This window comes from Magallana gigas, chromosome 4, assembly GCF_963853765.1.
Source record: "Magallana gigas chromosome 4, xbMagGiga1.1, whole genome shotgun sequence".
Lineage (NCBI taxonomy): Eukaryota > Metazoa > Mollusca > Bivalvia > Ostreida > Ostreidae > Magallana > Magallana gigas.
In genome coordinates, this window is record NC_088856.1 from 25757803 (window position 1) to 25782355 (window position 24553).

The 24553-nt window shown below is 32.5% G+C and overlaps 2 protein-coding genes across 5 annotated transcripts in view; one reads left to right on the forward strand and one right to left on the reverse strand.

The window, feature by feature from the left end:
• Positions 1-7639, forward strand: part of LOC105321038 (uncharacterized) — a 40103-nt gene extending 32464 nt beyond the window's left edge. For 3 of the 4 annotated variants that reach the window (XM_066081763.1, XM_066081762.1, XM_066081761.1), the window contains 2 exons: positions 2674-2863; positions 3428-7638. In XM_066081763.1, coding sequence (XP_065937835.1) covers positions 2674-2863; positions 3428-6270 — 3033 coding nt within the window. In that variant the 3' untranslated portion in view covers positions 6271-7638. Of the gene's footprint in view, positions 1-2673; positions 2864-3427 lie in introns of all 4 variants that reach the window. The other variant, XM_066081764.1, reaches the window with a different exon arrangement.
• Positions 7640-16460: 8821 nt separating this feature from the next.
• On the reverse strand, positions 16461-19745 carry LOC117682550 (uncharacterized). Its single transcript, XM_066081766.1, has 4 exons — positions 18350-19745; positions 18032-18159; positions 17779-17939; positions 16461-17397 (listed from the first exon to the last, which is right to left on the reverse strand). The coding sequence occupies exons 1-4, from the start codon at positions 18497-18499 to the stop codon at positions 17330-17332; spliced, it is 507 nt and encodes a 168-aa protein (XP_065937838.1). The 5' UTR covers positions 18500-19745; the 3' UTR covers positions 16461-17329.
• Positions 19746-24553: the final 4808 nt, after the last annotated feature.

Below are 24553 nucleotides of genomic sequence, written 5' to 3' on the forward strand. Positions count from 1 at the left end.
GTATCAAAAGGATTGTTTCTATCCTACATTAAGAATAATGAATGATTCTGTTAATGTGGCTGTGTGGTCAACAAATTAGCAATAAGATCTTCGTTAAATTTTAAGATATTATTTCTTAAGCCATCAACTAGTGAAGGAAGACTCCATATATTTTACCTTTTAAATTTGGGCATTTTCTTATAATCTAAGAGAGAGAGAGAGAGAGAGAGAGAGAGAGAGAGAGAGAGAGAGAGAGAGAGAGAGAGAGAGCTTTCCTTTTAAAGGAGATCAATACAGACTAAAAATGACCACGATCATCAAATTCTTCTTAATTACATTTAATCAATCAACTCGGGAAAATGCAACTTGAATTTTCGGTCCACGGTGGGTTTTTAAATTTATTTTCCATGTCTAACAAAGAATATTCAAGTTACTCAAAATAAACATGTACATTGTTTGTCTCTTTCATGCGTGATGCCAAAATCCGAAGCTATAAGTTTTCCAGGTACACCAAGTTATTAGACAATATCCATATATAAAAAAAAACACATCAGTAGTCCTTATTTGCAGTGACAAAATCGTGGTCTATTAAGTGCATCAGATTTACATGTTCATTGGTTCTATGCATCACCAAAGTTTTCAGACAAAATAAATGATTTTACTTTGACACATATTTTTCAAGAGAGTGGAAACTGTTTTTTCCGCTATACTATCAGGGGCGTAAACAAGATGAAATAAGATGGAAAAGTTGAGTTTGTTTCAAGTTAATTGACCGGTATACCTCACGACATGAAGTTATTTTTCTTTTAGTTTAACATTCTTCAAACATTTTTGTCCTCTCTTGGTTTCTTTTTCTTGTCAAGTCAAGAATTGAGCATTTTTTTCTATGTTTTTAATATTTTTTGTCAAACAACCTGGTTCTTTATTAGTGAATATTAGATTAGGAATATTTTATTAATTTAGTTATAGTTACTGATGTCTAAAAGTTCGATGAGCATTTGCATTTTTGATATGTCGGTCCATAAAAAAACAATAAAAGACAATAAAATTGAAAAATTTATTTCAATTTCTTGTCATTTTTTCACACAAGTTGACCCTTTACTATTATTAAAGATTGTCTCTTACAGAAACATTTTTAAGTTTCGTTTTCTTGTACATAAAGTTCATTGTACGGTGATTTTGAACAAACGAGCTGACAGACAATAATTTCTCAAACGCTATGTTTAATAATTTGAGTCGTTTCAACTTAGGAAGGATCGCTGGTCAACAAAAGAACTATCGGATCTACTTAAAATTATAGATTATGATGTATTTACCTCTGACAAGAGAAAAAATCCGCAAATTTTATCACTTTACTTTGGTTATCTTCCAATTTTATGATATAGAGCTCTTCTTCTTAAACAGATTAATATAAACTAAAAAATGACCCCTACCTTCAAACCTTCTTTAATCATCTTTTCAAATTCCAATCAAATTAATCACTTTCTTTTTTTTAAAAAAGTTACTTTGACAAATAGAGCATTAGGGTGTGGGTTCTTATTGCACATATGTTTAAAAGACCATATTGTATTGATAAACATAACTATCATTTTGTTTTTTATATCATTTTTTATATCATTTTTGTTTATAAGCACGTGATTTGAAGTCATTATAATATGTTATTCATAAATCTCCATTATCAATATTCGTTGAAAATTTTTCCCTCTTTCTGGCATTGCCCAGTGTACCAGATGAGAAGTAATTATGCTGCATATATATAAAAGAAAAGGATAGTTACTAACCAATGCAATTCCATATTTTGAATAATTCTAATTTCCTGAGTTGTTCTTTATGTGTTAATTGTCAATCAAACTGAAATTGAAAACCCATGCAACCACGAAATTACATTCCTACGAATAAGCAAAAACCCACAAACAACGAAAACTGGCCTCCACAAAATTTAGTTTGTTCACAGTATAAAGAGTTTGGGACCCTAATAAACATTTTTCTTTTAAAGTTATTTTTAAAGTTATTTATCTAAAGTCTTTTGATTGTCTAAAAATATTTTAATGAATGCTTCTACTTTGTGTCTGGTTGTTTTGAAATACACATATACATGATATGTACATGCTCTCATGTACATGCATGGATATTACTTCATTTGTTTAATTGTTTGAAGAAAACAGCTTTAGTTAATCATAAATACAGATCAACATACATTTACATAAAATCAAATCTGATTTTTAAATAAATGTATATACAAGATTATTGTACAAATTAAATTGATAGTTTATAAAATTACAAACAATAAGAGTTTTTTTTTTTATATAAACTATTTCAATAAGTTAAGTTTTGGTCATAGCTCAGCCGTGGATCTTTGACCTGTTAGGTTTTTTTTTGTTTTATCATAGAATTTCTACGACAAAGCGAAAATGATTGTTTGATATTATATATGCCCAAAACAAATACAAACCAGCCGTGAGATAGGGTGTCACATGTACATGAAAATCAAAGTTTTATGGTATTGTCACTTCACTGTAAATTTATATCTTTTCATGTGTCAATCTGGATAAACAAATATGATTACAATTTTCATAAAAAAAAAACCTGATTTGCAAAAATATTTTGAGTACTAGTTTTAAATTTATTTAGACGATCCGTGGTGTAATATTTAATATTTAACAGTTTCTGATATTTTTTTGTTTTATTTTTAAGGACAAAATCCCGGAATCGCTTGACTCGGATTCAAAGATTTGTGCAAAGGCTGCCGATTGCTTTGGGAAAATGCAGAATAATGCACAGTTTTTGAAGTTTGCAAAAAACATTGAATGTCGAAATGAGCGATTTGTTATGTACTTGAAATACAACTTCTTTGATGAAGCATTTGAACTGAATTGGCCCAAAGGTTAGTGTTACGGTATTAAACATTACTGTGATTTTAATCTCACAATTATCCAGACAATTCACCGTAAAGATTGAACTGTGTATTCACCATCTCCGTGTTGGTCGCCATAACAGTTGTCATTAATAGATTAGTGCATTATCGGGGCATAAGTTTCCTGTTTCTTGTGGTTATTTCAACATCAGTTAAAAATGATAATCTTGAATATGATAAAACACAATTATTAATTAACAACCAATTATGATCGAAATTGCTTAACTTCATGAGTTAATCTTTTAACGCCCATCTGTTGTCCTAATGAAGCTACTTTGGAGAACACGTGCGCTAATTGTTACTTATTACCTCGGACTAGGGTGAGGATGTTATTTAACATGCTTTACATCCATGTCGTCTGTGATCGATATTCATATTGAGCAGTTCAGTTGTCGGATTACTAGTATTTGAAGTAAAAAGAGATCTTTGAATGATAAAATATAATTACGAAACAAACCCAAGTTTAAAAGCGACTACATATAGTTTCGCATAAAATCGGACCAAATAACTTTAAATGATTGATAATTATTGCAGGTACAGAAGACAAAAGAGTAGATTTTTACATGCAATGTGGAGCAGTACAGAATGCATTGCATATCCTGAAAGACAACACTCAAAGAAACAAAGACAAAAGGTTTCAGTGCATATTAATTATGAGTCAGATTGCTCTTCATAAGAAAGAGAAGAAAAACCTCGACGAAATCGAGGAGAAATTAAAGCAAATAATTCATAATCATTCAAATTTAGTTACTGTTGCAAAAGCACATTTATTGATTGGTCAGTTGATGCATTTGGAACAGCATATTGGGAATGCTTTTGAATTGCTTCAAAACGACAGGCACCGCGGAATGTTCGTTCAGATTGAATGCATAGATTGGATGATAACAAAATGCAATTTATCAAAGGGAGATATACTAGAAAAAATTACTCAATATCTTGAAAAATTTCTCCCAACTGCCAAAGCATCAGAAATAAGACTTTTCCTAAATCCTGATTCATCATTTGGACAAGGAAGGTTTGATGCAATGTGTGCTTTTTTTGACTTTTATTATCATAAAGGGAATTTATTTAAATTATATCCAAGACAATTTCCGCTTGGTTTGAAGATAATCGAAGAAAAGCAAGAATGTCAGCAATTTGAAATATGTTTCGATAAACCTGCTCTTGAACATTATTGCAAAACATATTTGAAAACAAAATTCCAATGCTGGAAAAACAAACTGATTGCTGCATTTGCTGAAAAACGAAAACATTTTGAATGGTTGAAGAATATTGAAATGATGACGCATTTCAACATCATATCCATTAAAGCTGCAATTTGTCTTAGCAAACTTTTGTTTTGCGATGTAAAAAAGCAATGTGAAATTTTTCTATCGGATCTGTACGGTGCAGTCTTCCTTAGCACCAGTGTCAGCAGACGGTGTGAAAATGTATCTACGTTTTTACAAGACCGTGACTACGGATTTATCAGGAGCCGTATAAAAAGAAACCTTCAGGAAAATTTGGAGAACATTAATTCATGGAATGAAAGGGGAATTGCTGATTTCATAAGATTTTTACTGATGGCAAACCTATTGGACTTTAAAGATATTTTAGGCGAGCGACTCGAATGCCACATATCACATTCTGATTTGTCGATTTCCTTCAAACATTTTTTTGATTCATTGGTGCGGATTGAGCTTAAAAGAGCCGTGTGTGAATTTGATCATTTCTGCTACTTGATAAGCAAAGAAAATTCAATTCCTTTTTCATGTGACCTTTTTATGCTGTTCTGTGAAATGTTTCTTACTACTGCATTTTACATTATTGCGCGCAGTCATCGTAGGACATGTTGGTTTGTTGTACCACATATCTATTTGGACAGTTTGAGCCATGTTGAAAATTTATTTCTTAACAAAATTTCCGTATTAAAAAAGATAAGCCATGATAGCAAATCCGAACCAGAAACAGCCTTCTTTCTAAAGCATTTGGTACACATACTATGCGGGTTCTCTTGCAAACTGCATTTGTTAAAAAACAAAAGCAAAAAACAAACGGAAGATAGAATATTGGCTTTAGGTTTTACAGTACTGTGTAACTTAGGAGGCATTTTAACAACACCAGATTGTACTGAAGTAGAATCAAATCTAGCAAGGGAAATAAACAAACATTTGAAGCGAAAAGGGCAAGAAAAAATCCTAGAGGCTATGTCGGAGGCAAAGTTTTTAATTGATTTTCATAAACCATTACATGAACTGCTAAATTCAGGAGAGCACAAACTTCTGTGGTGCAGTTGGGATTCTGAAAATGGATTAAGTCATACAACAGAGAAAGAAAATCACTATTTTAAGGACATTTCAATCAAACCTGAAACCCGCACCGCAATTACAAAGGCAGAAATCAGTACAGATTCTAAAAAATATGAAGAACATTATATTCTTGGTGAAAATCCACAACTATTTCATGAAGAGTTTCCTAAACCCAAAATAGATGGTACAAACATTTGCTCATCAATAAAAAGTTCAAAAAGAAAGGGGAGAAAAAAACGGAATACAATACACGACCTCGAGAAATCGGGAGATAATGCATCCTTAGAAAAAGATGAATCAACTAAACAAAGGACTGAAGATTGTATAAACGATTCAAATGAAGAAATCTCCACTGAAATGTCCATTGAAGATACAAATAGTCAACTTAAAACTTCAAATGACAATGGTGCAGCAACACACGAAGATTCAGATGTAAAAAAAATGGCATTCGAAAATGGTGCAGAGCAGAACAAACTGTTTAAAAGTGGTCTACTTGATGAAATAAAAGACAGAAATCAATTAGGAAAGGAGAATAGTACTGACTGTAATGACAATTTTCATGATGCAAAACGATTAACAGATTCAGATGAAAAGGTTAAAGCAATTAGTACTGCTTCTTGTGGAGGAAATGCGGCAGTCGACACCAATTTAAATCAGAAGAAACTTGATGATGGCGATCAACTAGAAAAAAATAGGAAAATGAATAATTCATTTGGTCACAAGAATCTACCGAACGATAATAAAGACGGGTTTCCTGATGATAAACTCTTGACAGACAGTGTGTCAATTATGGCATCGCGAGATACAGATAATCTTTTCACGAAATCTGCTGAAGCTGACGAGACAAATCAGCAGATGAACAAGATGGACTTAATTGATAGAAAGTTTGATAATTCATACAGCCAGAATGATGATAAAATTGAAGATAACCATTACAAAAAGAATTTGAGTATCAATCCTGAAACAATATTACCAGAAACAATTACGAGTATTCATGCAAACGACATGGAATGCAGTGATCAACATACACAATGGGATGACGATCGTGATGAGTCTCTGAACGATATAAGATACTTATTTAAAGTTTAAAATGTGGATATTATGGATGATCAGGATGCCTCTCTTGCATTTTATAAAATACCTTTTTGAGGACTTTACTCACAAAGATGCAAATTGTAGTACAATTTAAGAATACCAAGTCATCCACAATTCCGTGAACTTATTGAATCATGTATAGCTTTTAAAAACTATAACTGTGAGAATATTTTATGAACCCCGTATGAATATCATGATATTTTTTTGGTATTATTACATTTGTAGTTTTAATGAACAATTAGAATTCATTTATTCCATTTAATTCAACGTTGTACACACCCCTTATCATACATGCGCCATTTACTTGCATTGTCGTTTAATGTAGCTTTCCGATTCAAATTTAACCTTTTTTCAACATGTGATTCCTGATCCACAGAATAAAAAGTCTATTATTGGGACACATATTTATATTATATTTATGTTATTTTCAGATTACATATCAATTAGTAAAACATTTTATTACTGAAGGTATAATATCCCTCTAAATAGAAAGGTAATAGTTTTTTTCCTTTCTAAAATTGACAGATTTTTTCCAAGCAATATAAGCAATTGATTTTCTTGATATCAAAGATATGCAATGTTTTATAACTGATAATCACATATGCAAGATTCCTTATGTACAGGAAGAAATTGCAACTAAGATATTTGTTTTCTTTGTATAAGAAATTGGAGACAACAAGAAGACTGCATGCAGTGTTTGCACATGGAAATCAGCAATCCATAAGTTATGTTTGTGTGTGTATCTATAGTTTTATAGAAATTAGGCTAGTTTGTAATCCAGGTATGTGTATGTAAAATATGTCAGTAGACACGATGCATATTTAGATGTTAAATTATTTGACGGTCTTCAACAACCCGTCATTTCAATGACAGTTTGTTACAACATAAAGATTTCAAACCACTGTGAATTTAACTCTTCATATCGCCAAAATCGGATGTCTACCTCTAATTATATTGCTTTGAGTACAGCCCTCTACTAATATTGTGAAATTCATGACCATTGAGTTAGAGGTTCAGACCATAAGTTGGGGTCTATATGGTCATATATTGTAAATGTATTCAATCTTAGTACTTCCATGTATATGTTTGAGAAAAACTAAATCCTTGGTTACGATGTCGTCTACCTATTTAGTAAAATTCATGACCTCTAGGACAAGGGTTCAGGCCCCAAAATTCCAACTCAAATTGTGAAATCACGGTTTCTGGGACTGGGATTCCGGTAATGGGTGAAGCCAATAGGCATAAAGTGAAAAGATTTTCTTTAGTCTCTAGTCAAAGGTTACAATATTCGATAATTTCCATTTGTATTTTCTATTGTATTCTATAACTTTCAAAATACCCCCCTCCCCGCAAACAAAGTTTGGTGTGTGTGGGGGGGGGGGGGGGTATATAGGAATCATATTGTTTGTCTTTCCTTCCGTCCGTCTAAAATTCGTGTCCAGTCCATTAATTTCTTATGGAGAATAATTGGAAGTGTTTACTTCACTAAAGCATTGATTATGACATAAGGGTGTGTCATGACCTTGACCCAACATCATTTGGGAAAGGTCAAGGTCACTGACAAAAAACTGCTAAATTCGTGTCCGGTCCATATCTTCCTTCTGAAGAAACATTGGAAGTTCTTACTTCACACAAAGATTGCTTATGACACGTGGATTTGTCATGACCTTGACCCAAGGTCATTTGGGCAAAGTCAAGGTCACTAACAGAAATAGAACAATACTTGTGTCCAGTCTATATCTTTCTTATGGGGAAACATTAGAAGGATTTTTAATACGAAGATTGCTTATGACCTGAGGGTGTGTCAGTCACTTGACTAAAGGTCATTAGGGCAAGTTCAAGGTGATTTAAAAAAAAATCTTCATTCCTGTCTGTGTCTGTCTTGTGTTAATTAATGTAAAATTCGACACAAAGCTTGCTTGTGTCAGGCCACATAAAAGTCATTGTTAGATTATCATCCCCACCCACCCCCTGACAATGGCCCGGCTCGCTTTTTTTTTTATGAAAAAATTTGCACGCCAAAATAATTTGGGAAAAAAATCAGGTACGGTATACCAAACATTCAATTTGTCAAATTACTGCTTAACATGCATATGTGGATTATCGTTTGATTTTAGTTAAAGGGATGCAATTGTCTTCATGCATTTACAGTTAAGTTGAAATTAAATGGAATTTAAATAGAAATTGGTTTGTGTTCTCATATTAGCATTGACAATTCCAAAAAAAAAAGAGCAGTTGTTATTGATAGAATATGAACGGTTAAATAGATAGCATCCATCATTTTCTATAATAGGATAATACTTGAGTTATGATTTTTTTTCTTAGAGAGGGGTATCATTTGTGACTTTTCTCACAGTATCTATAGTTTGAATCTACATTTTTTTTATAGATTTTTTCTGTATGTTTTCATATGTTTTGTGTATATTTCATTTGTATTGTTTAATTTTTTATTTGTATTGCAGAAATTCTTGTTGCATTGTATAATTTTTATTTGTATTGTTAACTAATTCATTTGAATTGCAATTTTTTTTATATTTTTTAAGTAGCCTAAAGGATAGTTTATTTTGATGTGTTACGCAGGATTTGATTAAATATTAATCATTTATTAAACTGGATAATGCTAAAGTTTCTGGATGGTTTCACGAGGCCATCTGTCGTAGCCTTTTTTGACAGCTTCGTGGTTTTTTAAAGGCCATGTTTAACGATGTTTAACAAAGCATGGTAAATGTACATGTATAAACGAATGTTCAAATACGTAAAGTAAGATTGTTTGCCTTCGCTTTACTGACAAATAACTCTAAAATCTCAGCACCCGTAAAACATTGTTCCCCGCTTATCGTTCTTGATTTTCTGGATATATGACGTTTCACAGAACCTTGTAATTTTTCGATTTAATAAAGATTTCCAACGGAAGACCTTCTTGTTATTGCTTTGTTTATTTTCCTTACTAAGTTCTTCCGTTTTCCATGAAAGACCTTGTATTACATTTGTTGGTAATTTTTTTTTCTAGACGTTTTTCAGGACTTACAAATCTCGCTTGTTTATTGTCCTAATACGTTCAAATTTTCAGGTTATATTAGAAATACAGTTTCTTAATATCTTAATGTTCCGGTACAGAGTTATAAAACTTATTTGTCTGTTTCCAAAAATATAGCCAATCCTGTGCACGCAAAAAGCTCTGAAACTAATAATGGCATGTGTTTCAAAGTTATACATCCTAAAACAAGAGGCCCATGGGCCACATCGCTCACCTGCGGAACAATAGGTATGATAAAATCAGCTTAATGGAGTCATAATACAAACTATCTGGACAATGTACAATGATACATGTAGATCCTGTACAAATAAAGTCCATTCCCCCTTGGGTATTATATATATGTTTATAATCATTAGTTCCTTTTCTAACAGGATGATTTTATAGTCATATCATATGTTGAGTATTGCAGTTCTCAAAAAGATCCTTAACATTTGTTTATTTATGAGATATAAACCTACATCAACCTCTGAACCTTCTTGTGAGGCCGAAGAATTGTGCTGGGGCCAAAGTCTTAACAATTATAAACAATCATTTGGCTGATTAGTTTCTGAGAAGAAGATTTTTAAAGATTTACTCTACATATTCCTATGTAAAACTTTAGCCCCCCCCCCCAATTGTGGCCCCACCCTACTCCTGGGGGTGTTATTATTTTCACAACTTTAAATCTACACTACCTGAGGATGCTTCCATACAAATTTCAGCTTTCCTGGCTGATTAGTTTCTGAGAAGAAGATTTTTAAAGATTTACTCTATATAATCCTATGTAAAATTCGACACCCCCCGCACTTTTGTGGCCCCACCCTACCCCCGGGGGCCATGATTATCACAACGTTGAATCTTCACTACCTGAGAATGGTTCTACACAAGTTTCAGCTTTCCTTGCGGAGTAGTGTTTGAGAAGAGAAGTTTTTAGGAATTTACTCAATATAGTCCTATGTAAAACTTTGATTCCTTATTGTGGCCCCACCGTACTCCCGGGGGGGGGGGGGTCATGATTATCACATCTTTGAATTAACAATACTATCTGATGATGCTCCCACACAAGTTTTATTTTTCCTGACTGATTCGTTTCTGAGAAGAAAATTTATAAAGATTTACACTATATTTTCCTCTGTAAAACTTTGACCCCCCCCCCCATTGTGGCCCCACCTACTCCTTGGGGTATCATTATTTTCACAACTTTGGATCTACACTGCCTGAGGATGCTCCCACTCAAGTTTCAGCTTTCCTGGCAGATTACTTTCTGAGAAGAAGATTTTTAAAGATTTACTCCATATATTCCTATGTTAAACTTTGACCCCCTCCCCCCCGATTGTGGCCTCAACCTACCCCAAGGGATCATGATTTTCACAACTTGGAATTTACACTACAAGAGAATGCTTCCAAACAAGTTTCAGCTTTTCTGACTGAATAGTTTCTGAGAAGAAGATTTTTAAAGATTAACTATATATACAGTTATATATTTGGTGTAAAACATAAATCGGCAGAACATGCCTTTCAGTATATCATAGCAGTTCGGTGCGGAGATCTAGATTCAGCTAACGCGATTGCAAAAGCCGATGACGCGCTTGCCGCCCTGCGCTTGGGGAAGAAGGTCAAATCCAATGACCAGTGGGTGTCCACAAAGGTTTCCGTTATGGAGGAGATATTAGAAAACAAGTGTGTTCAAGTACCAGTTTTCCGAGATAAGCTTGTAACTTCTAAGCAATCAACAACATTTGTCGAAGCAACCTATAACAACGAGTGGGGCTCCGGCCTTGACCGTGACGGCACCCGCAATACAAAACCGGATCACTGGCCGGGAAAAAACGTACTTGGCGTACTTATGAAAAAAGTTGCAAAAAAAGTCCGAAAAAGAAAACACAGCGACTCCGGTAAAATTGACCGTAAACAAAAACAAAACAAAGATCAACCAAATCAGCGTACCATAGTACAGATGCTGGAACAACTCAGAGCTATGTCGGACAGTGATGTGTCGGGGTGTAATCCGGACACAGAGAGCTCTGGTGATGAACAGTAACTGTATTCGGATCTGGCTTCCGACCTCAGAATTTGCAGAACTGTGGTATGTGTACGTTTAATACGCTCAATATAATTGTTTATACAATTATAGACTATTATTATGATAATCTACTTTCCAATAAGGAGTAGTTTAATATCTGTGTTCATTTTTTCAGTAATATTATATTTCAGAATACACTTTCTGAAAACAATGTGAAATACTAATATTATGTATACAAAAATGCATCAAGCAGTAACGATGTTGATATTTTTCCCTTACTATTTTTCATATGGAAGTATATTACTACTTTTATTTTAATTTTTTTTTTATCATTATTTTCTTTTTGTCAACGAATATTTTGAAATATGGTAAATTTAGATTTAGTATCAGTGAACGTAAGAGGTCTTAATTCGTCAGAAAAAAGAGATAAAATTTTTTCATGGCTAGAAAATAATAAAACTAATATTACACTTTTACAAGAAACACATTTTATAGAGAAACGTGCTGAATTGTATGATAGAAAATGGAACGGAAAAGCAATACATGCTTTCTCCGACTCCCCCTTTAGCAGAGGCGTTTCCGTTTTGTTCAATAAAGAATGTAATATAGATATATTAAATGTACATAAGTCAAATGATGGAAGAAAACTTCTGGTAAATGCTAAAATAGATGAAACTTTACTTACAATTGTTAACTTATATGCTCCCAATAAAGAAAGTGATAGAATAACATTTTTTAACTCGCTAAATACATTTATTTCGTCCCATACTCCACAAGATAGTAAACTAATCATCGGCGGTGACTTCAATTGCAATCTAAATAAAGAAAATGACAAATCCTGTAAAAAGTTAAGTAAACTAACAAATAAGCTGGACCTAGTCGATGTGTGGCTGAAAAAAAATCCAACGAAAAATGGGTATACATGGTGTGATGCAGAAAATTCCCCGAAGAGTAGAATAGATTACATTTTTGTGCGCAATGATACAATTGATTATGTAAAAAATATTGTTGTTCGAAAATTACCAGGTACTCATAAAAAAAACACGCGGTTAAGTGACCACAGGTTAATAAAATGTAATTTAAATTTTAGTAATTTGGAGAGAGGTAAAGGATACTGGAAATTAAATATCTCGCATCTAGAAAACGAAGACTACAAACGCGGAATCTTAGAATTATTCAAAAACATAGATGACTCATTAGATCCAATATCAAAATGGGAATCCTTTAAAATAAAGGTTCGTGATTATTCCATTAATTACGCAAGACAGTCCAGAAACAATGTAAAATATAGAATAAAATTGATTGAGAAAAGGATAGATGATATAGAAAATTTACCTAGCGGAGATATTGATATGAATGAAAAAAGAAAACTTGAAAAGGAATTAGATTACATGTACGATGAAATAGCTAAAGGGGCGCAGATTAGATCTAAAGCAAAATGGATTAACGAAGGTGAACGAAATACAAAATTCTTTTTAGGTTTGGAAAAGAAACATCAAGCTAACAATACAATATTAGAAATAAAAACCGATAACAAAACTGTAGCAAGTAATGGCGAAATTATAGAGGAAATGTGTCACTTTTATGAAAACTTATATACAAGTAAATCTATTAAAAATGATGATATAAATGCTTATTTAAATGACGTGGAATGTCCAAAACTTAGCAATAGTGAAAAAGAATTTTGCGACTCATTACCTACAATTGATGAATGCGCAGATGCAGTCAATAATTTGAAAAATAACAAATCCCCGGGTTTAGACGGTATACCGGCTGAATTTTATAAATGTTTTTGGAAAACAATTGGACCACTCTTTTATGAAGTTTTACTAAGTATTTTCGATAAACAGGAACTACCCTTTTCACAGCGGTTAGCTCTTATTACTCTTTTATTTAAGAAAGGGGACAAAAATAGCCTTAAAAATTACAGACCATTAAGTTTAACAAATACCGACTATAAAATTTTAGCTTTTGTCCTTGCCAAAAAATTACAAACAGTTATTGATAAACTGATTAGCAAGGAACAATCAGCATATATAAAAGGCCGCTTTATAGGCATAAATGCAAGATTAATCTTAGACATCTATGAATACTGCATGGAAAACAATAATGAAGGTTTATTGCTATTTTTAGATTTTGAAAAAGCATTCGATTCAGTCGAGTGGAATTTCCTTTTTCGAGTTTTAAAACAATTTAATTTTGGGGAAAATTTTATTTCATGGGTCAAAATTCTTTACACAAATCCAATTTTTAGAGTTAAGAACAATGGATGGATTTCTAAAACTTGCAAAATGAAAAGAGGCATAAGACAAGGGTGTCCTATCTCAGCACTTCTATATCTGTTTGTCGCGGAAATATTGGCTTATAAATTAAAACACAATTCAGAAATTCAAGGAATAAATATATCAAACATGGTAGACGATTTAAAAACTATACAACATGCGGATGATGTCACTTTAGCCTTGAAAAATATTTCTTCTTTAAATGTTGCAATAAGGACTGTAGAAGAATTCTGTAAACACGCTGGATCAAAAGTTAATATAAACAAAACGCAGTGTATACTACTTGGTAGTTTAAAAGACAAATATAATAATATTAGCGGCATTGATGTAACCAACGATGCTGTTAGATGTTTGGGTATTTACATTGGACATAACAAAAATCAATGCTATGAACTTAATTGGTTACACTCTTTTCAAAATATGGAAAAACTGTTCGAGTCCTGGAAAAAAAGAAAATTAACTATATTTGGAAAAGCATGCATTGTTAATTCACTAGCTATATCTAAAATAATTTATGTGGGTTCTATTTTACCTATGCCTGACCCTGAGTATATTAAACAACTGAAAAAGAGTATATTTAATTTCATTTGGAATAAAAGAGATAGAATAAAAAGAGATACTGTAATTGGAAGGCAAGAAGATGGCGGTATAGGAGTTGTTGATATTGAGTCGAAGTTTAAGGCCTTGAAAGCTGCATGGTGTAGAATATTGATTGACAAAACATGCATAATTAACAAAATAGTTGATAGTTATCTAAGAATTTTAAATGTAGATATCAATTATGTATTAAACGTATCGGAGACTAATAACTCAAATTTTGAAATAATTGTTAAACTTCCTATTTTTTATAGAGAAGTATTTTGTAGTTTCAATGATTGTAAAAAAACCATTGACATTAATAAATTATCTGATATAAATTTTGCTAAACAACCAATTTGGAACAATATTTTATTTCAATTTGATAATAAAACAATCTGTCATAAAGGATGGATTCAAAGCGGCATATTGTATGTAAAGGATCTTTTTAATGCTGATGGCCAATTCAAAACGCCTCAAGAATTGTCATGTATTCTAAAACAAAAAGCTAACTGGATGTGTGAATATAGAATAGTTAGAAATGCAATATATAAAAAATCACTAACATTTGATATGAAATGTTGTCAATATATACAAAAAGTATCCAATTGTGATTTTCTTTTTATTAATGGTTTACATTGTATTGAAGACAAGAAATGTAAATTTTTTTACGAAAATTTATTGTTCAAAAAATTCAAACCTCCCTGTCACCAGGCATTGTTTAAAAGACTGTTTTCAGTGGGAAAAGAATATTGGAATGACATATACAAAAACAAAGTAAAAGATATATATGACAAACGAATATGTGAATTTAACTACAAAATGCTGAACAATACAGTGTGCTGTAACAGCTTTCTTTTTAAATGCAAATATAGGTCTTCTGCTTCTTGTAATATGTGTAGTGAAAATGAAGATGTAAAACATTTGATTTTTGAGTGTGAACATGTTAAGATGATATGGTCAACTTTAAGCTTAGTTATAGGATTTGATATACAGTGGAAACATGTTATTTTGGGTTTTTTATTTTGAGAGAAATACAAAAATACGCTATTTTAATACTATTGTGTCATTCATAGCTTACAAGATATTTAAATATAAAATGTGTTGTAGATCTCAAAAGAAAACAGAGACATATAATGAATTAGTTTTATATTTGAAAAACAATATCAGATACAATATCGATGTACTTGTAAATATGTCAAAAATACAAATGTTTAAAATTAATATTGTGAAATTTGCAGATATGCTGTAATTGTTATAATACATGTAATCATACTCTATGACTAACTATCTTTGCCCGAGATAGTTGGATTATGTTAATGGGCTGATTTGCAATGTGAAATAAAAAAAAAAAAAAAAAAAAAAACTATATATACAGTCCTATGTAAAACATCGACCCTCCATTGTAGCCCCACCCTATCACTTGGGGATCATGATTTTCACAACTTTGATTCTATACTACCTGAGGATGCTTCCACACAAGATTCAGCTTTCCTGGCTCATGAGTTTATTAGAAGAAGATTTTTAAAGATTTACCTATATATTCCTCTTTAAAACTTCGACCCCCCATTGTGGCCTTACCCTACCTCCATGGGTCATAATTGTCACAACTTCGAATCTACACTACCTGAGGATGCTTCCACACAAGTTCCAGCTTTCTTTGCTCATGAGTTTATGAGAAGAAATTTTTTAAAGATTTACTCTATATATTCCTATGTAAAAAGTCGACCCCCTCCCATTGTGGCCCCACCCTACCCCTGGGGTCATGATTTTCACAACTTTGAATCAACACTACCTGAGAATGCTTCCACACAAATTCCAGCTTTCCTGGCCTAATGGTTCTTGAGAAAATCATTTTTTTTTTAATTTCTCACAATTTTTCATTAATTTCTAATTGTCTCCTCTTAAAAAAGGGCAAAAAACACATTTGTGAGCATCTATAAAAGTGTTTCTATGGCAACCAGATAGTACAAAATCTCCACCTTCTTGAAAAGCAAGCTTGATAGAGTAGTTCTTTTCGCCTTTATAAAAATCAAGTTAAATATTATATATTTTCAAACAGAGTATTGTCTTTAAAATGTTTTTACATCATAACATTACATGTACATCATTTATGTATACATCTGTAAAAAAAAGAATAGTTTCCATGACAACAAAAAGTTACAAATTTTCTCAATGTTAATAGCAGCTGAAGTTGAAGATTGTGAATGGTATTCTTTTAATCTATATTCTAAAAGTATTATATCAACAAATGAAATATGATCAATAAATAAATGTAGTTCAAGAGATTAAAATACACACAATTAAGTTTCCATGACAACACAAACTTATTCATACAAAATGCATTACACTCAAATAAGATTCAAATATTCACTACAATTTTAACACCATTCATCAAACATGTTGTTACATGCATGCATGATGAGAGATCCTTCAGTTTTTTTTAAGATACTGTAAAGGTTTGTGCACATACAAATAACTTTATTATGGATAGTAGAAAAATAAGCAATTTAAACTTGTGCCAATACAAATAATTTCATTGTGAATAATAGAAAAAATTAGCAATCCAAACTTTTGAAAAAATATCATTTGGGTGTGTAGTGCATTAATAACAACATTAGGAAAATAATGAAAAGTTATATAAATGAATTATCTTTAAAATTCTATTGATCTGCATGGAAACCGTTTTGAACATTTTTTTTATTATTGCATGGATTTTAGGATCTGAGGCTAAGCAGTTGATATACAATTAATATTTGATCTAACAATGTTTACAGTTGAATGTCATTCTTCCGTCCCGCTAAGTTCTCCCTCAGAGGACTCGCTTTCATCAACTGGAGTTGGAATGTTGTTTGCATCGTCAACAAAGTCTCCCCAGTTTCGAACTCCAAATCCACTTGTGATCCTGTGCCTCGCATTTCCCAAAAACCATAAAATGGCTGCAATGTGGGAACACATCCCAACAACTCTTGCCCCGGCTCTGCATTTACAGTACCATGCTGTAACACTTGCTTCATCATATCTTATCCATAACTGGTATGATCGAGATGATACATGTCGACTCTGTAACCGTACCCTGATAAGATCTGGCTCCTCTTTGTGGACATGTATCTGGCAGTTGCATTCCAAGTGTTCCTGTGCATAACTGGGTGAGAGTCAAAGCTGGTATACTAGTATCCCACAAGTGAGATTTCGAAGCTGCTCTTCATCAAGATACGGAAAGCCTAATAAAAAAATATATCAAAGTAATTAAAGTCAAATAAATACATGCAGAGAAAAATATATGCTAGGCTAATCCACTGTACATAAAATCAAAGATTAGCATTTGATTTGGATTAAAAAATGTTATTATGAACACTCAATACAAAACTTTGTGATTATTTGATAATTTATACATTTTTATTTTTCATAAATGAAAAAAAATATATCAAGTAATAAAATACTATAAACTGTTTATGTTTTCAAACATTAGGAGAAGACTATCTAACCTGTTTTAAACTTGTGTCTTACCCTTTTGATTTATTAAATAAATTCAATTCAAACATTTGAAGCAGGGCAAGCAAAATTCTGTGTTAACTAGGGTACATATAGTTATTCATACATACCTTTTAGATCATCTACTGGTTCCCAACACACAGAGGGTCGATCTAGGTGATGTTCCTCCACATGTTGTTGTAAGGCGTTGACTTGCTTGGATAGAAAAAGCATCTTACATCCAAGGGACTCGTCCTCAGTAGCATTTCCGTTAAAAAGGGGTTTCATGTATCTGTAACCAACAAAAACAGAAGTGTTAAAATAGTAAAAATATCAAATAGTACAGAGTATTAGTATAAATAAATTATATTGTTCTATTTTTACCTATTGCAAATAGAACAGACAATCCTTATGAAATCCCCTATGTATGGAATCTGACTTGTTGGCAATACATGCTGAAGGTATTTCCATTGCTTGATCCGGGAGTTCGCGGATTCCACAACCCACCTGATCTGTAAAAAAATAGAGGATTCAATCTTAATCAATGCTTACATTTAAAAATGTGATATATCATTTCATATGCAGATCTTGGTACATATACTCTCTCTCTCTCTCTCTCTCTCTCTCTCTCTCTCTCTCTCTCTCTCTCTCTCTCTCTCTCTCTCTCTCTCTCTTACACACTACTGAGTCTTTATTTTTCACCTTTGTAACAAGACGACTTGTATTGGCACTCTCTGTTGTCATCTGTTTCTCTCCTTTGGACATAAAAGAAGGCATGGGGGCTTGGATCCCAAGCTCTTCCAAAAAATCCAGTGAGTCTCGAAACCCCCCGATCAACCACGAAAATATCATCTTTCTCCACCCAGTTGCAAATGTCCTTTATGTTGGACTTCATGACGTGCTTTAGGATACTTGCGTCATTGTTCCTTGCAAGGTAGGGGCCCATAACTGATAAGTAGTAGCCAGTCGTTGAAACAATTATCAATGGCTTTACCAAAGGACGTCCCTTGTGCACATTATATGATTGTCTTTGGAATTGAAAGTTTCCGCTTTTGTTAATGTAGATGTAGGTACCGTCCATTACCAAAATTGCTTGACTGCCTGGGCTGGTTTCGAACAGTGTTTGAGCTAACTGTCTTGTATGGTGCTGTATAATCTCTGCACGTGAGCTGTGCTGGAAACCAAGATTCTCATGGACAAATCTTCCAGAAAGGGCTGAGCGTACAGAACTAATGCATCTTCGAATACTGGACTTTGATACATTGAAAAGAGTTGAAAGTACTCTGTTTGATTCACCTCCCCTTAATTTCATCAGGAAAATAGCTTAGCTAGTCCGTACAGATCTTGTTGGAGTAGGCTGAACTTTTCCCTCCACGAAGAGCAGAAGATCTTTGAAAGAGTCCTTGGAAATTCCCATGAGATCACGGTACTCGGCATCACTGAGAGTTTTTTCGCTGTTAAAATCAAGTCTTGTTTTCTCTTGCCTCTGAATTTCTGACCTTAAAAACTTGATCAGTTGGGTGATTGTTGATCTATTCATTGTTGGTGTATCAGCTGTGGGTTCAAGATCCCCAATATTTCCATGCAGATTGTTTGGACAACACCTGGCACCAGCTGGAATAATGATTTCCTTGGATATAAATATCTGGTGTCTGATATCCCCAGGAACAACAATGAGTTTTGGTCCAGGCCTCTTGCAGATGCAACAGGAGGAGTGTCCTCTAACTGAGCTAGGGAATGGCAGCTGCACTGAAGGTGGGCTAACAGTTGTTACAGATGTTAATGGCTGAGGAGTACATGTAGAAAAATTACATGCCTGCACTTTTTTCTTTGCATTCTCAGATCCCTTAACATATGACTTGCACACATGACGACACTTGTTGCAGAGAGAATCCCCATCACTTGGTGTTTGTCCTTAAATTCTGTTAACCACAAGTCTGTGACTTTTGGATATGGCAAATCTGTCAGTCCTTTTTGTTATGAGAGGACAAAGGAAGCACTTGTAGGACTTTTTACCAGGCATCTGTAGCGAAATAATTGAAAACCTAATAAGATTATTCAAAGACTACATGTACATGTATATAATTATAGAGTTTTGAATTTTCCTTCTTCCAACTTTTTATTTAATGTATACATACATATATAAATCTCTTTTTAGTTATTATGGCTAAGACTTCTTTTTTGTTATTACCAATTACCAATAGTTAAGATAAATGTGACAAAAATATGTTATGCACAGACACACAAGGGCAAAATAGCCTAATTATACTCCCTATCTCCTACGATTCAGAGCAGGGGTATAAATAACAATACACAAGTATGTTGTATATACAATATCCCTACTAAATATTATTGAGTAGTTGCACAGACTAATGTATATGTTAACATTAAAATCATTAGTTTAAAGACTATCAATTTCTAAGAATACCAGGAAAATAAATTCCCTTATTATAGTTTATTTATGACATGTTTTAGAATTTGGGATTAAGCATTATACATGTGTAATGTATATCAAGATTTGTACATGCACACAGCATATTTGAATTGAAAAATTAAATTAAAAAAAAAAAAAATAATTATAAAGAGTAGCAAACACATTTGATATCAAGTTCAAAATTTATTAGAATAATCTTTATCACTTTGTTAAACAATGTTTGATGAAAAAAATAGCAATTTGATGAAATGATTTTAAAACGGAAATAAATTTTTTTTAAGAACATTGAATTTGTAGATTTGTGAATTTTCTTTTAAATATAGTGGCAATATATGGTAAAAAATAATGAACTAGCACAAAGTTACAATTTATCTATTAATTATTCATTTTTTCCACAAAGTAAATACAATTTCCTAATTAATGCAGGTGTACAAAATGCACGATCCACCACTGCAACTTTGTTAGAGTTGTCCCCCTTGCAACTATTTAGAATAGCACATTCAATTCTTTAGGTACGACATTTATTTATGATAACTAGCTAAAAATATTTAACAACAATGATTATTGAAAATATCAAATTACCTTTCAAAATAATAAAACTACCCATCTGTTCTCAAAGTAGTTTTATTCTACGTGTTTCAACTAAATATTCCTTAAACACCTACTGGCGTGCAACCAGTTCTCACCGACTACCATTTCTCGCCAGTACATTGTGACGTCATTTTTCGTCTATAATTTTATGTCTTGATAAAATGACGTCACAATATACTGGCGAGAAATGGTACTCGGCGAGAACTGGTCGCACGCCAGTAATGACAGACTTTCAAGTCGAATTCACCGATTGTAAACAAACTGTGTACGATGTACAAATTATATCCATAAAAGTAAAAAAAAAAAACACTTTTGATTTTAATGAGCACGTATTTTTACTCGTTTTATATGCTTACTGTACATTAGAAACGTCAAACAGTTGCAGTACCTTGACATTTTCTAATAAACTACTTGTTTGCATGGTTATCAAAAAGTTGGTGTTTTAAACGTTTGGAAAAAGTGATACAAGTGTGAAAAAGATGTTTAAACTAAAGTTTTGTATATACTTACACATGATATTATAGCGAAATGATATCAGGATATCTCATATGCAGACATCAACACTCATCATGCTGATCAGTTCATCACAATTAAGCTGACAGACGACAATTTCTTCTCTTCCCGCGATAAGTCAAACGGTATTATTTCGATGACAGCGCATTCCTCGCTGATAATTTTTTTCGTTGGAAAAATTTTCTTTTGACTTTTTCTTTTAATTACACTTAAAATATTTATTTTTAAGGGCTATTGGTAGTTTGCGGAACGGAACGGAACGGAACGGAACCAGTTAAGAGGCCCCAAAAGGGGAAACAAGATTTTTTTTAAACGTCATTATTTCAATTTAACTTATTGTAAATGGAAGATTGTTTTACAAATTTTGCTGTTTTAATGAACTGTGAATTACATAAAATATGCTACTCATTGCACTATAAGTCAATACACGCTTCTTTCCCGAGAAAACCTAAAGTCACTAGTTGTTTTATGATGTTTGATTGACACTGAAAATATAAAGTTGAGGTTTAAACCAAACTCAATTAATCTGTGTGTGTAACGTCGATGAAAATTACTTAAGTAATCTTTCTTCTGAATAGATTTCTTCTGGTTCCGTTCCGTTCCGCAAAATACCATTACCCGTGTGGATATTGGTATTTAACGGAACGGAACGGAATCTTTCAAACTTTTTAAATAAAGGGAAACATCATAACAACTACTAGCTGTTTGTTTATTTCTATGTTCTTTTGAGATAAATGAAGCAAATCATTTCATCAATTCAAACATCTTGCATATGTGCATATCACTCCTGTGTTGTGTACAGCTATAACTTTTATTTCATCTATGATACTACATTGATTACACGGATGATATTACTAGTTTGTTCATCAAGCTAGCAATAATGCAATGTGTATGCCATATAACGTAGAATTCTAAAATATAACGAGCACATTCGCAAGGAAAAAGTTTAATATTCATCACTTACCTTCCGTCTGAACAATTTTCTTCTGGTTCCGTTCCGTTCCGCTAAATACCATTACCCGTGTGGATATTGGTATTTAACGGAACGGAACGGAACCGTTTAAAAATTTTGAAATATAAAATATATCATAACAACTACTAGCTGTTTGTTTATTTCTATGTTATTTTGAGATAAATGAAGCAAACCAACAAATCATTTCATCAATTCAAACATCTTGCATATGTGCAAATCACTCCTGTGTTGTGTACAGCTATAACTTTTATTTCATCTATGATACTACATTACTTACACGGATGATATTACTAGTTTGTTCATCAAGCTAGCAATAACGCAATGTGTATCCCATATTACGTAGAATTCTAAAATATAACGAGCACATTCGCAAGGAAAAAGTGTAATATTCATCACTTACCTTCCGTCTGAACAATTTTCTTCTGGTTCCGTTCCGTTCCGCAAAATACCATTACCCGTGTGGATATTGGTATTTAACGGAACGGAACGGAATCTTTCAACCTTTTTAAATAATGGAAAATATCATAACAACTACTCACCGTTCTTTGAATTTTTTATCAGATTCTTTAAAGATGAATGAGTCTATCAATCAAATCAATTCAGTCATCTTGTGTATTTGCTGATTATTAATTTCAGCGTTTGTGTGCGTGTGCTGCATACAACAACAACTCTGTTTTCATTTTTTTTATCAATTTCATATCATTGTCACGGCAGAACTAACTAGTTGGTTAATTAAGCTAGCAAAAACACAATGCTTATATCAAATAAAATTCATATTATACCAAGATCATTCGCAGCGCAGGGATAATATCGATAAAAATACTTGATAGTCTTATTTGAAATAAATTTGAATGAATGATGATATAACAAATGTTGTTACCATACTTATAAATAATTTTCTTCTGGTTCCGTTCCGTTCCGCAAAATACCATTACCCGTGTGGATATTGGTATTTAACGGAACGGAACGGAACCGTTTAAAAATTTTGAAATATAAAATATATCATAACAACTACTAGCTGTTTGTTTATTTCTATGTTATTTTGAGATAAATGAAGCAAACCAACAAATCATTTCATCAATTCAAACATCTTGCATATGTGCATATCACTCCTGTGTTGTGTACAGCTATAACTTTTATTTCATCTATGATACTACATTGATTACACGGATGATATTACTAGTTTGTTCATCAAGCTAGCAATAACGCAATGTGTATGCCATATAACGTAGAATTCTAAAATATAACGAGCACATTCGCAAGGAAAAAGTTTAATATTCATCACTTACCTTCCGTCTGAACAATTTTCTTCTGGTTCCGTTCCGTTCCGCAAAATACCATTACCCGTGTGGATATTGGTATTTAACGGAACGAAAAATATCATAACAAGCACGGCATTTATTCAATCTATAACGAACATGTATTTGTTACGGGAGTTTACGGGAGATTTAACGAGTTTGTTTATCAAATTAACAATATACAATGTTTACATCCAGTAGAATTTTATATTATATCAAACATATTCTGAGGGATAACATTATTTCCAAAAATAATTGATGGCTTTATTTGTAATACATTAAAATATATATTAATATAAGAATATGGATTCCATACTTATTAATAATTTTCTCATGATTCCGTTCCGTTCCGCAAAATACCAATACCCGTGTGGATATTGGTATTTAACGGAACGGAACGGAATCTTTTACATTTTTTAAAGCCATCTCAGGGCTTTGTTCGTACGATCAGTTTTATAATAGAGATTAACTGCCACTGATCATGGCTAAATATACATTTACATGCTTTATATGTTAAAAATATAATGTGCACATTAAATGGATTGCATCTCACTGAATTTTCATATCCATGATACAGCAAGAGACAAATTATCATAATGTTGATTAAATGTGCTTAATCATGTGTCTCTGTATTCCGCTTGTAAGTTTGTGTTACTAATCAGTGCAGTCTAATTGCAACTTCTCGGGCCTTCCCGACAGGCTCGGAAAAAACATGAATGCATTAACATTACCGGATGTTAGAATTTTATACAAAATGGAGTTGCTTCCCATTTAAATAAGGATAGACTAAACAGCCTTGTGTGTCGTTTTTCGTGGTATAGTTTAGGATATATCGTTGGCTTTAATGAAGTCTATGTCAGGTCTCAACAGATCATAGATTGTGTTGTATTTATATCAAGTTTTATAAAAATGGATGTTACCATGTACGCCTATCTAATACTTTCAATTGTGTCAATTTCAACTGTTACCCTCCAAAACAGGACTATTTATTTTTTTATACTGAATGTTTTAAAGGGGCATGGTCACGATTTTGGTCAAATTTTATTTTTCTGTTTTTATTATTTACAGTGCTTTATGAATGCATTTCTAATGATCAC

Coding starts and splice junctions, on each gene's coding strand:
- LOC117682550 (XM_066081766.1), bottom strand. CDS start 18,499: ATGATATTTTCGTGGTTGATCGGGGGGTTTCGAGACTCACTGGATTTT. Junction 18,160..18,349: donor CAAGTCGTCTTGTTACAAAG/GTGAAAAATAAA, acceptor ATTTTTTTACAG/ATCAGGTGGGTTGTGGAATC. Junction 17,398..17,778: donor ACCAGTAGATGATCTAAAAG/GTATGTATGAAT, acceptor TTTTTTTATTAG/GCTTTCCGTATCTTGATGAA.